We start from the raw sequence: 14,014 nt of genomic DNA, 5'->3' as shown, positions 1-14,014 counted from the left end.
TCAGATTGTATATTTACCTGGAGTCCCACTCATTGGTTCCTGTGTTGTATTTATACGTGGACAGTCAGATTGTATATATTTACCTGGAGTCCCACTCATTGGTTCCTGTGTTGTATTTATACATGGACAGTCAGATTGTATATTTACCTGGAGTCCCACTCATTGGTTCCTGTGTTGTATTTATACGTGGACAGTCAGATTGTATATATTTACCTGGAGTCCCATTCATTGGTTCCTGTGTTGTATTTATACGTGAACGGTCAGATTGTATATTTACCTGGAGTCCCATTCATTGGTTCTTGTGTTGTATTTATACGTGGACAGTCAGATTGTATATATTTACCTGGAGTCCCACTCATTGGTTCCTGTGTTGTATTTATACGTGGACAGTCAGATTGTACAGTGCAGGGAAATAATTTTGTTACAGCATCAATGCTGATTTTGGTGCTTCCTATGCTTGCTGATTTTGATTCTTCCTTTGCTTGCTGATTTTGATGCTATTTATCCTAGCATATCCTGATCCTGATTTGATCCTTATCCTGATGCTGGTTCAAAACTAGGTCAATACTAGTTATGCTAGTAATGAAGTAGGATTATCCTGTCGCAGAATTCAAAAACAGCATCAATATTTTAAGCCATTAAAAATAATTTTTGGTAATTTTTATTTGTAATTTGTATTAAATGACTTTCTTTTATCTGTTTTCACTTTGGTCAATGCTAGTTCTATCCTTTGCTTGCTGATGCTGATCCAAGTAATGCTGTTTTTTTAAATGTCTATGCCATGCTAGTTCTATCTGATCCTACTTATGCTGATCCTGATGCTGGTTTATGTAACAAAATTAGTTCCCTGCACTGTATATTTACCTGGAGTCCCATTCATTGGTTCCTGTGTTGTATTTATACGTGGACAGTCAGATTGTATATTTACCTGGAGTCCCATTCATTGGTTCCTGTGTTGTATTTATACGTGGACAGTCAGATTGTATATATATTTACCTGGAGTCCCACTCATTGGTTCCTGTGTTGTATTTATACGTGGACAGTCAGATTGTATATTTACCTGGAGTCCCATTCATTGGTTCCTGTGTTGTATTTATACATGGGCAGTCAGATTGTATATATTTACCTGGAGTCCCACTCATTGGTTCCTGTGTTGTATTTATACGTGGACAGTCAGATTGTATATATTTACCTAGAGTCCCATTCATTGGTTCATGTGTTGTATTTATACGTGGACTAGAGTCCCATTCATTGGTTCCTGTGTTGTATTTATACGTGGGCTTGAAGTTTATCTGGCCTTCCCTGTAGCCCTCAAACACATCAGATCTATATAACTGTTGATGAAGCTGAAAGAGGAGCAAACCTTATCATATTATAGTGATATAAACATTCTACATGTACATGTTTTGTAGATTAAGTACATATAACTAAAAGTAACATAAAAACAGGTTTTCTGAATATCACACAGAAGCTGAAAAGGCCTGGGTATCCCCCCTTAATTAAGGTTTTTAGAAGCCCTGTAAAACTAACCTGATCGTAGCTGAGTAGGTCTGGGTATTTCCCTTTATCAATCATTGTCTTCACTTTGTCAATGTCCAGCCCATTTATCCTGTAGTTCAGATCCCCAATCCAAAATATCTGACTGCAGAAATGGAAAAATATTATTAATATCATAATAAACTTAAGAATTAGCTAAATAGAATTCAGTACTAATTAAAGGTCGTTTTGATTGATAAACAGAATATTCTAATTATCAGACTTACTCATGCTCTGATATGGTCAACGGCGGCATGAACTGTTTAAATCTCATCTTACCCTCCACATCTCTATAGTCCTATAACAAGTAAACATGTCTATATATAGTCACAACAAGTAAACATAATTATGTCTATATATAGTCACAACAAGTAAACATATGTCTATATATATAGTCACAACAAGTAAACATATGTCTATATATAGTCACAACAAGTAAACATATGTCTATATATAGTCACAACAAGTAAACATATGTCTATACATAGTCACAACAAGTAAACATATGTCTATACATAGTCACAACAAGTAAACATATGTCTATACATGTATATAGTCACAACAAGTAAACATATGTCTATACATGTATACAGTCACAACAAGTAAACATATGTCTATATATAGTCACAACAAGTAAACATATGTCTATATATAGTCACAACAAGTAAACATATGTCTATATATATAGTCACAACAACTAAACATATGTCTATATAATAGTCACAACAAGTAAACATATGTCTATACATAGTCACAACAAGTAAACATATGTCTATACATAGTCACAACAAGTAAACATATGTCTATACATAGTCACAACAAGTAAACATATGTCTATATATAGTCACAACAAGTAAACATATGTCTATACATAGTCACAACAAGTAAACATATGTCTATATATAGTCACAACAACTAAACATATGTCTATATATATAGTCATAACAAGTAAACATATGTCTATATATAGTCACAACAAGTAAACATATGTCTATATATAGTCACAACAAGTAAACATATGTCTATATAAAGTCACAACAAGTAAACATATGTCTATATATAGTCACAACAAGTAAACATATGTCTATATATAGTCACAACAAGTAAACATGTCGATATATAGTCCTACAACAAGTAAAAATATGTCTATATATAGTCAAAACAAGTAAACATATGTCTAGACATAGTCACAACAAGTAAACATATGTCTATACATAGTCACAACAAGTAAGCGTATGTCTACGTATAGTCAACAAAGTTATAAGTCTCAGGTATTGCAGGGCTATTATATGTCACACAGTGTAAGACAGCCAATTGTATTTCCAACATAACAACATTCAATACAGTTGAATTTCATTACTCAAATACCAATGTCTCAAAAATAATGGATATACATGTACATGTATTGAAATGATTTGAAAGTCCCTACCACTTATTCTTTGAGTATCTTGTCCTTGATATCTCAAATCCTAGAACATCTCAAAATTTTATCAGTTCCATGAAGTTTGAGATAACAATATTTGACTGTATTCTGTATTCAAAAAAACTTAAAGAAATTAAAGCATTTGTTTGCAAGGGGGAAATTAAGATTTCTATTAATTGACATAGAGTACCTTCCACAGGTAAAGTTTCAATCTTAAAGTAAAGAATATCTATACAGAGTGTAGAATGACAAAGTCCGTAGAACTGTGGAATTTTTCTAGTAAAAGTAATGACATTTACCTGGTTTCTTCGTTCGTATTCGTCTTGGTGAGCTGCTAAGTGGGTATTGATAAAACAGAGGGAGGTATTGTGTAGGGTCATCCTCACCCCTACCCCTCCTTTGTTACCCTACAAAACACAGTGTCAACATAATTAAAATTTTATCATAATGAAATGAAAGATTATTGTTCATATTTGAGAAGAAGATCATGATACAATGAAATGCAATGTTTATAGCCTGAATCATGAAGACTGATATACCAGTATATGTGGTATAAGCAGCAAAATTTCATTTAATTCTATTGACAAGAATGTACAGGTATGTTGAATATTAATTAATTAATGTATAATATTAATTAATACTTTGTAACTAATAATAGGTTTTATTTTCTGATTCAGAAGTACATAAATATCAATTTGAATATAAACACCTAAAGTGAGAAATGACCCTATAACCTGAGCTCACCATAATTCCCATGATTCCAGTGGGCACCGAGTCAGCATCTATAAAATGAGGGGGGACATCTGGTGCTACGGAATCCTTGACGTACACCAATAACATGATCCCTACCATACGAATAAGCTTCACCTGTAATCAAATATCAGAAATTGGTAATGAAACATCAATATCACCTATAAATTGCACATTCTATGCTGCATACTTTACTTGAACAGGAAAGAGCTGAATGTAAAAATTTAGCTTCAGTTTCCATCAATTAAATTAATAGTAAATCTAAAATTGATTCACATTTTTCAAGCATACAGAATTATCCAAAATAAAGCATTTGACACCTCAAACAACTAATCTAGAACATGGCAAGGAAGATAACTCTTTTCTACTAAGTCTATGAAAATTGTAAATTATGTGTACAGATGACTAACTTTTCTGTACTTGTGGAGACTAATCTTTGTGTGTTTGTGTATGAATTGACCTGTCCATATTTAGATGACTGACCTATCTATATTTTAATGACTGATACTTCTATAGTTAGATGACTGATCTTCCTATATTTAGACTGACCTTTCTGTATCGGACTTTCGCGGGTAGACTCTTCCTGACTGCGTTGTGCCACTGTTCTTCCTTTGCAGAGTCACTGAACACATAGGCCTGATTACTAAGATCTAGCTCCTGAAATCTGTCAAATATAAAACATACTGCCATTGTTAATTTCTAAATACTAGTACCCTATGGCATATATATCTGGTACAGCGTGTCCTGAAAATGAAAGATTTTTAAATCGTCCTTTTCATTACGTATTTCTGAAAGTGAAAGTTATACCTACACAATTTGTTCACCTTGTGTATTCTCTAATTTCTCTATGGAAAAATTAATCATCTAGCATATGGATTATCTTGACTTAAAAGAAAATTAGACAATCTTTTAGTGGTTCTCTGCTGAATTTTTTTGTCAAAAGATTTCTTCAAGTTCAAATATGACATTAAATATTATAATGAGAATCAAAAATAACCACCCCTTTTTCTCAATTTTCTAAGCGCTAGGGCGGTTAATAGGGATTATATGGTATATCTAGTGATACACACTTACCCTATGACATATATATCTGGTGGAGAGTCCAATACTTACCCTATGACATATATATCTGGTGGAGTATCCAGTACTTACCCTATGACATATATATCTGGTGGAGAGTCCAATACTTACCCTATGACATATATATCTGGTGGAGTGTCCAGTACTTACCCTATGACATATATATCTGGTGGAGTGTCCACACTTACCCTATGACATATATATCTGGTGGAGTGTCCAGTACTTACCCTATGACATATATATCTGGTGGAGTGTCCACACTTACCCTATGACATATATATCTGGTGGAGTGTCCACACTTACCCTATGACATATATATCTGGTGGAGTGTCCAGTACTTACCCTATGACATATATATCTGGTGGAGTGTCCAGTACTTACCCTATGACATATATATCTGGTGGAGTGTCCACACTTACCCTATGACATATATATCTGGTGGAGTGTCCAGTACTTACCCTATGACATATATATCTGGTGGAGTGTCCAATACTTACCCTATGACATATATATCTGGTGGAGTGTCCAGTACTTACCCTATGACATATATATCTGGTGGAGTATCATCTTTAGGGAGTCGGGGAATGCCCCGCTGTCCTCCTCATTGTAGTATCTATTGATATTGAAAAAATCATAAGATAAATTTCCTTTTCCACCTTGAAAAATTTGAGTTCTTTCCCATTTTTAATATGTCAATAAAACAGATCAATGCAGTAGTGTTTGTCTTGATGCGGTTGTGCCTGAGAAACTATAAATGAATTTTTTTGTCCTGATTAAGCTGACACTTACTCCTCTAGCAGATCCAGGGAGTCTCTACTCTCTGCCTTACGTAGACCGGGTGTGGAGTCCGTCATATTGTCCTCAACCATTGGGCTCGTCTTCCTTCTCACTACAGAATAAAGCAACAAGGAATCAAATTCAAAATACTCTACTGTTTTAACTAGTAAGTAATATCAAAAGATTTTCATGTGTGAAGAGTTGATCACTCAACATTAAGGAGAAACTTCCAAAACAAAGAACTGAAAATTAATACATGCAAATTGAATTTTTTTTTTACATTTGGCTCTTTGTGTTTTCAGTAAGTCCCAATACATTACACAAAATCAAAAGGCTGGAAATTGGTTTATTTAGTTGAAATTATTGAATTTTGTTCAATTACTTAAAATAATTCTGTACAGTATGCCTTGATTTTGCGAAAGAATACTGATATTTATTGTAGAAAAACAGCTTAATGAGATCAAATTGCTTCAATGGCTTTTTAAAAAAAAATAAAATAAACATTTTTGTTTTATATTTTGGCTGGTGTGTTTTTTGTGAATAGATTTAGTTAAGACTTTTGAAAGATGAGTGGACCTTAAACAGAGAAAAAATTTAGAATGGCTTGATGTGTTATAAGCATCTATCTGAATGACACATTTCTCATCAATCTCCTAAAAATTCTAAATGGATTTGATTTTGTGATAAGAATTATTAAAGCATGAAGTAAGAAGATTAACATTAATTGTGATGGACCCAGCTGTTGCAGCCTTCAATCAGTGATCAGTCATATAACAGATTTCCCTGGTGACATCTGTCACAATTAAATGACAAGGAACTTCATATAAATGATATCATGGTAAAATATTGTTTTCAAAATCATGGATTTTTTAATGCATGAAAGTATACATGGATGTCCCTCTGTGTTAAGGTTAAACCTTTATGAATGTACAAGCATGTCATTACACAATAGATCAAATATCATGAAAAAATCTTTTTTTTTAGCTTATATGACTGTTCTATTACTGTCATATATGTGTTTAGTTGCCTGGTTACAGTGTCTGCTGTACAGTCGCGAGGTAAGGAGTTCACCCTTACATCGCGGGTTCGAATCCCACTGTGGATATGGAGACTGTTCCATCAGATGAGACCATATAAATCGAGATCCTGTGTTGCAGTAGGTGCTGGCACAAAAAAGATCCCTCCCTACTCAATGGCCCTAAATGCTGAGTATAGGACAGAATTTGCAGCTCTCCACCGGCAAGTGGTGGTGTCTCCCATATGAGTGAAATATTCTCCAAGGGGCGTTAAACAATATACAATATATGTGTTTAAATCTAATACATTCTGGTAATTAAAAAGAGAGATTTTTGTATACATAGCATGTTTTTTTTTAGCAAAAATTTTACGAACCTTTTAACTTGTAAGCCAATTAATATATATATATTTTGTTTTTGCAAAATTACTTTATAAGAGTTTTGATTTGTATCAATTTTATTTTTTTTCCTATCCCGTTAGAAAATGAGAAAATTCTAACTCTCATTTACAAGAGAAAACAAAATTGCAACGCGCCACAACTCCCGCTTGATGGTGAAGGCTAGGGAGTTTGTGGAAAAGGATACAATTCAGATCTATAAATAAAATATAGAGGTTGATTATGAGCGAGTGCAATGAAAAAGTGAAGTTTAGTCACATTGGTATAGAAGTGAGATATTGTGTGAAGCGGAGCATTTTAGAAAAAAAATATCTGTTTTCAACCAACTATCTTTTGTGCTAGTACATTCTTCAAGTTTTTCACAAATTCAAAAGAGATTTGGAGGAAAATTTTTTTGCTTGTGGTACAAACACTTTCCTTTCTTTGTTTTAAAAATGTGCCCTTCGATACTAATTTTAAATTTAATACATGTTCAGAAAAAAACTGGTACCTTTATTCCCCCAAAATTTCAAAAAACAAAAACTTTTTTACGTACTCAATTTTATTGTAAATTCACACACAAAGAAAAGTTGGTTTTGACTGCAATGAAAATAATTTTACACACTCTCAACTTGGTCTGTTGCCACAACATTGTCTCCATCCGAAATATTCATGTATTTCAGTGGGTCAAAAACGTCCTCTTGAAACGGGTTCTGTGACTTCTCTGGTTTAAATGTGTCAATCCCAAAGGGATTGTCCAAGTCCTGTACAGCTAGACATTCGGACTGGGAGTGGGCGGGGTACCTGTCTGTCCAAGCAAAGGAGGAAGGAGGCCCTGGGGGGCACCTTGAGGGGAGCTCTGCAAGAAGAATACATGGGTGGATCTAGGATAATAATTAGGTCAAATATACATGTACCACATAGAATATATTTGTCAACATCACAGGGGGGTGGGGGGAAAGAAGTTAAATAAGCATAATTTCCCTAATGCAGAAGATTATACAATAAGCAAAGCATTATATATATCACAGTCACAAATAAATATATAATATGTATATCTTGAAGTGATAGGAATTTTAGTGAGAATTTTAGTGGGGGCACCCAAGTTTTATGTAGATTGTAATTGATAACTAGTGCTAATTGTAACGGGGACCGTTACAGATGTTCCCCAAACGCTCCCCATGTCCCTTATCGTGCCTTATTCCTCTAAGACCTTTTATAAATATGCTAAGTATCCCATGATTTCATTTAAGAATATAAAAGTTAAAAGCCAATACCTAACCAATCAAAGTGAACTTATTCAATAGTAGTTCCATACATGGAAAAGGGATTTTCCTTTCTGTTCAGAATTTTTTTTAATATTTCCTCAGGCCATTTTGACAACTCTGATACCTGTGCCTGGTCAAATTTTATATACTTTGTAAATAAATATATAAAGGTTTTTTGACCGGAACTATTCATTTTTTCCAATGCATGGGGGGCTACTCTCTGGGTTTTACAAGAGATGTTTAAAAAGACATTCGTGTCAGCTAATATGACCTATATTGTTTAACACCTTCTTATTAATATTTTTTTCATGAATGCAAATATCTGATTATTTTACGAAGGAGCGTACATGTATATTGATTTTTAATATACCGAAAATCGCTATTTCTGGGGATTGCGTAATTCTAAAAAAAATTCAAATAAATTTCAAAGGTAAATTAAACAAAGGATGCTTGGTATTAAAATATTAATTCAAATCAGTAGAATTGAATGCTATTAACGACATCTGAATAAATAGGCTATAAAAGGCCTATATGCCAACTTTGGTCATCTGCACTTTAATTTTTAAACACACAGGATTTGTAATTTTTATGTATAAATTAATAATTTCTATATACTTTGGAAACTCATATGAAATACTTTAATACACTTTCCTCTTTAGCTGTTCTTTGTGCAGTTTTCCTGAAATTTTATGTGGGTCCGAGGTGTTATTTGAGTTTACAGTGATTCTCTACGTTGCCAGTTGAATTTGATTTGTTTTGTGTGTGGGGGTGGGGGGTGGGGAGGGGGGGGGGGGTATTTTTCTATGTTCTTAACCTATTTCACTTTGGAGTTGAATCTTGTGTCTTATTCCAAGAACTTAATATTGATTGTGACATTTGGATGGAATGTCAAGGTCATTAAAAACCACCACCTCTTTAACTTCTAACCTGTCAACCGAAATAAACTCTGAAAGGTGTTTCTAGATACATGTACATGTACTTCATGTTTCTTTTTTCCCTTGGGTCAAGGACAAAGGTAAAGGTCCATTTTAAGTTCATAGGTCAAGGTGATTTTGGTAAATAGTTAATATCAACATTTTATTTATGTTACCAGTGACCTTGACCTAAGTTTCAAGGTCAAGGGTAAAAAGATCTGCATGCTTCAGTATGTTACATGTCTTGACATTTAGAATTTCTTTATTCTGCATGAACATCAAACACTCAAGTAAACTGTCTTTTAATACATTGTGTGCGGTCGCATGTGCATGCACGTCCTTGTATTTACTTTTGATAGTAGTATAATGCAGGCAATCATTATATCTATTCATACTTGAAATTTCACCCTGTATTATTGAGAACCAAGAAAGTTGTAGGCGTTTAAAGTTTTAGCCAATCAGATTGCAGCACACGTGTATGTGCGTGCGTTCATGAGTATTCTTATATATCATGCTGTAGGCCTTCATAATGTAAGACTATGTTCAAAATTTCAAAGGATTTTGTCAGAAAACAAAATAGATATTTAGACTTTGCATTTCAGCCAATCGCAGCGAAGGGCACCTGCATGCTCGTGAGATTTTGCTATTTTGACCATGTCATCATGTCTATACTACTATCATATCCTTATATTATGAGTTTCAAAGCATTTCATCCAATATCTAAAAAGTTACGGCTAAATCTATTATATTGGTCATTTCACGAGTTACACGTGCGCGCACCTGCACGCACAGTGCGCGCAAATGACCTTCGTTCCGCACATCTACATAACATACCTAGTGACCCTAAAAGGTTTCACCTAGATCGGATGAGTAGTTTACGAGAACACTCGCGGACAAAAAAAGTACCGGAGAACAAAGAAAAAATTCAGAAAAAGTAAAAACAATATGTTCCCAAACTTCGTTTGGGGAACATAATAAGGAGACTAATTGTTCAGATTACAATTTTGATTTTAATTCAGATAACAATATGAAATCTTTTCGCCTTCTTGAGTGTTTTCATATCATTTGGCTTCAAGAAAAGAAGTTAAAAGCAAAAAAATTAATAAAACAGCAAAATTCTAATTTTCTACTACCGTGTTAAACGGGTCCGGGGTTGGTTATATTCAATAGTAGTTCCATACATGGAAAAGGGATTTTCCTTTCTGTTCAGAATTTTTTTAATATTTCCTCTCAGGCCATTTTGACAACTCTGATACCTGTGCCTGGTAAATTTTATATACTTTGTAAATAAATATATAAAGGTTTTTTGACCGGAACTATTCATTTTGTTTCCAATGCATAGGGGGCTACTCTCTGGGTTTCACAAGAGATGTTTAAAAAGACATTCGTGTCAGCTAATGTAACCTATATTGTTTAACACCTTCTTATTAATATTTTTTTCATGAATGCAAATATCTGATTATTTTACGAAGGAGCGTACATGTATATTGATTTTTTAATATACCGAAAATCGCTATTTCTGGGGATTGCGTAATTCTAAAAAAAATTCAAATAAATTTCAAAGGTAAATTAAACAAAGGATGCTTGGTATTAAAATATTATTTCAAATCAGTAGAATCGAATGCTATTAACGACATCTGAATAAATAGGCTATAAAAGGCTTATATGCCAACTTTGGTCATCTGCACTTTAATTTTAAACACGACAGGATTTGTAATTTTTTCTGTATAAATTAATAATTTCTATATACTTTGGAAACTCAAATGAAATATTTTAATACACTTTCCTCGAGCTCTTTTCTGCAGTTTTCCTGAAATTTTATGTGGGTCCGAGGTGTTATTTGAGTTTAACAGTGATTCTCTACGTTGCCATTAATTTGATTTGTTTGTGTGTGTGTGTGTGGGTGGGTGGGTTGGGGGGGGGGGGGTATTTTTATTCTTAACCTATGTAACGTTGCAGTTGAATCTTGTATCTTATTCCAAGAACTTAAGATTGATTGTGACATTTGGATGAAAGGTCAAGGTCATTAAAAACCACCACCTCTTTAACTTCTAACCTGTCAACCGAAATAAACTCTGAAAGGTGTTTCTAGATACATGTACATGTACTTCATGTTTCTTTTTACCCTTCGGTCAAGGACAAAGGTTAAGGTCGATTTCAAGTTCAAACGGTCAAGGTGATTTTGGTAAATAGTTAATATCAACATTTTATTCAGGTTACCAGTGACCTTGACCTAAGTTTCAAGGTCAAGGGTAAAAAGATCTGCATGCTTCAGTATGTTACATGTCTTGACATTTAGAAGTTCTTAATTCTGCATGAACATCAAACACTCAAGTATACTGTCTTTTAATACATTGTGTGCGGTCGCATGTGCATGCACGTCCATGTATTTACTTTTGATAGTAGTATAATGTAGGCAATCATTATATCTATTCATATTTGAAATTTCACCCTGTATTATTGAGAACCAAGAAAGTTGTAGGCATTTAAAGTTTTAGCCAATCAGATTGCAGCACACGTGCATGTGCGTGCGTTCATGATTATTCTTATATATCATGCTGTAGATCTTCATAATGTAAGACTATGTTCAAAATTTCAAAGGATTTTGTCAGAAAACAAAATAGATATTTAGACTTTAAGTTTCAGCCAATCGCAGCGAAGGGCACCTGCATGCGCGTGAGATCTTGCTATTTTGACCATGTCATCATGTCTATACTACTACTATATCCTTATATTATGAGTTTCAAAGCATTTCATCCAATATTTAAGAAGTTACGGCTAAATCTATTATATTGATCATTTCACGTGTTACACGTGCGCGCACCTGCACGCACGTGCGCGCAAAATGACCTTCGTTCCGCACATCTACATAACATACCTAGTGACCCTAAAAAGGTTTCACCTAGATCGGATGAGTAGTTTACGAGAACACTCGCGGACAAAAAAGTACCGGAGAACAAAGAAAAAATTCAGAAAAAGTAAAAACAATATGTTCCCAAACTTCGTTTGGGGAACATAATTAATGCATAACTTGCAAAAACAAACGATCTTGATAATATTTCTAAAATAAAATCGGGCATCGAAACTTTGCTGAGGATTTCCCACCATTCATTCACCTGCTATTAGCTTCGAAAAGGGAAACGGGACCTCTGTAATTTGTAAATTAAATAATTTCTACTTACGCACTAGATCTTTATCTGTACTCGAACAACACTGGGCTGGAAAGCGGAAATTTTATTAACCAGAAGTTAACGACTGTGCGCATTCTTCATCGGATGTTCTAAAAAAAAAAAAGCGTTTCATTTCTTTCCTTATCTAACTTCTATCATCATATGACGCGTACGATTATTTGTGTGTATTTTTATCTACTTGTAAATATATAAATACATTTCATAACTTTAATATTTGCCTTTATATCGTTATAATTTGTTATAATTTGACATTTTTTCCAGAACAGTACGTGGCATTGGGAAATATCTTTGTGACATGATACGATCCTTAGATGACCTTTTTGCCGAAAAACCAATTTTTCGACGTGCACTGCAATTCGTTTGATTTATTTATTTATTTATTTATTTATTTTTTTGCTCATATATGAAGTGGTTAATTACGCATTCTGGTCCAGGAGCTTGGTTAAGAAGCAGTGTACCAGTTGAAACTCAAGTAATATACTAGTATAGCGATTTATGGCCTGTTAAACGTTGCAAAGGTCATTTAAGTTTGTATTGTATGAAGGTCGTAAATTTATACATTTCTGCAATTCTGTGTGTAAAACTATTTCAACTGTTTTCAGGCGATATTTACGACAAAAGGCTACGTCATTTGAGAGCTTATGCAATGTAATTTTATACCAAAACTCTCTTCTTGAGAAAATTCCTAGGACCTCTCTCGTGTGTCTCTCCCTCTTTCTCAAATGTCGCTCTCACTTCTATTTTCTTGTAGTTTGTTCCCCGTTTGTTTTAATTAGTATTTACTAGTATTACATGTTTCGCTATTTTTAGCACAGGGGCATGAGGAGAGTTATTGCGTATAAAACAGGTTCTCTTGGTGGGTACTTTATGTTCTTATATATGGTTATCTATTAAAACTGTTTAATAAAGGCTAAATAAATCAAACACCATGGATTGTGTAAAATTTTGATAATACCGAACATGAATATATACATGTATGTAACTTCACTTCTGCATATACTTTACTCTATGTAAAGCGGTTGCGTGGTTTAGTGGTATGTTTCTCGCTTTCAGTGTGAGAGGTCCCGAGTTCAAGTCCCGGTCGAACCTTTTTTTTTCAGAAATGCTTTTTTTTTTTACTAAATACTAGTATTCAGCACGCAAAATGAAAAATTCACGAGGTCTGGCGTCAAACAGACAGACGCTTCTCTGGATGATACCGTATAAACCGAGACCCCGAGTCGAGTGGTAGTTTCTCCATATTAAGTGAAAAACTCTCTCGAGAGACGTTTAACAACAATCAAACAAAAATAAACATCTTACAAGCAATGGTAGACCTTAAAACAATTAACATTGTATTACATGTATATCAAATTAGCAGTGCTTTTATTTTTTTTATTTCAAATAAGATATGAGAAAGTGATTTACATTCATCCAAACAAAATCGGATTATAATTCTAGTTTACTGATCTTAATTGGGCATTCATTTTTATAGAAAGTATATTTTTCTTTAATTGAATTAAAGGTATTTTTTCTTTAAAAGGCTTTCAATTCAGCATTACTTTAAATACTAACGCAGGTATAAAATGAATAAGCGAGTTCCTTTTAAACCTTTTGTAATTGCAGTAATTGCATCTACCTGACCAATGGAATTAAGTTGTCTAAATTTTAATACACCCGACTCTTTCCTCGCGACTTAGATC

At 33.7% G+C, this 14,014-nt stretch overlaps 1 protein-coding gene and 1 long non-coding RNA gene across 2 annotated transcripts; both read right to left on the bottom strand.

The window, feature by feature from the left end:
- Positions 1-1,126: 1,126 nt before the first annotated feature.
- On the bottom strand, positions 1,127-4,927 carry LOC134275659 (type II inositol 1,4,5-trisphosphate 5-phosphatase-like; the record flags this gene model as incomplete). The annotated part of the gene is made up of 7 exons (XM_062757921.1): positions 4,901-4,927; positions 4,259-4,373; positions 3,704-3,826; positions 3,259-3,366; positions 1,764-1,834; positions 1,531-1,642; positions 1,127-1,346 (listed from the first exon to the last, which is right to left on the bottom strand). Coding segments are annotated over exons 3-7 (619 nt in total), but the record flags the coding sequence as incomplete, so codon positions are not given.
- Positions 4,928-5,351: 424 nt separating this feature from the next.
- On the bottom strand, positions 5,352-7,747 carry LOC134275658 (uncharacterized). Its single transcript, XR_009993871.1, has 3 exons — positions 7,585-7,747; positions 5,579-5,678; positions 5,352-5,402 (listed from the first exon to the last, which is right to left on the bottom strand). It is a non-coding gene; the product is annotated as an uncharacterized LOC134275658 (long non-coding RNA).
- Between the last annotated feature and the right edge of the window lie 6,267 nt (positions 7,748-14,014).

Source organism: Saccostrea cucullata, unplaced genomic scaffold (assembly GCF_032062105.1).
Source record: "Saccostrea cucullata isolate Sc308-1 unplaced genomic scaffold, CSIRO_AGI_Scuc_v1 ctg6603, whole genome shotgun sequence".
NCBI lineage: Eukaryota > Metazoa > Mollusca > Bivalvia > Ostreida > Ostreidae > Saccostrea > Saccostrea cuccullata.
This window is presented reverse-complemented; position numbering and strand designations above follow the sequence as displayed.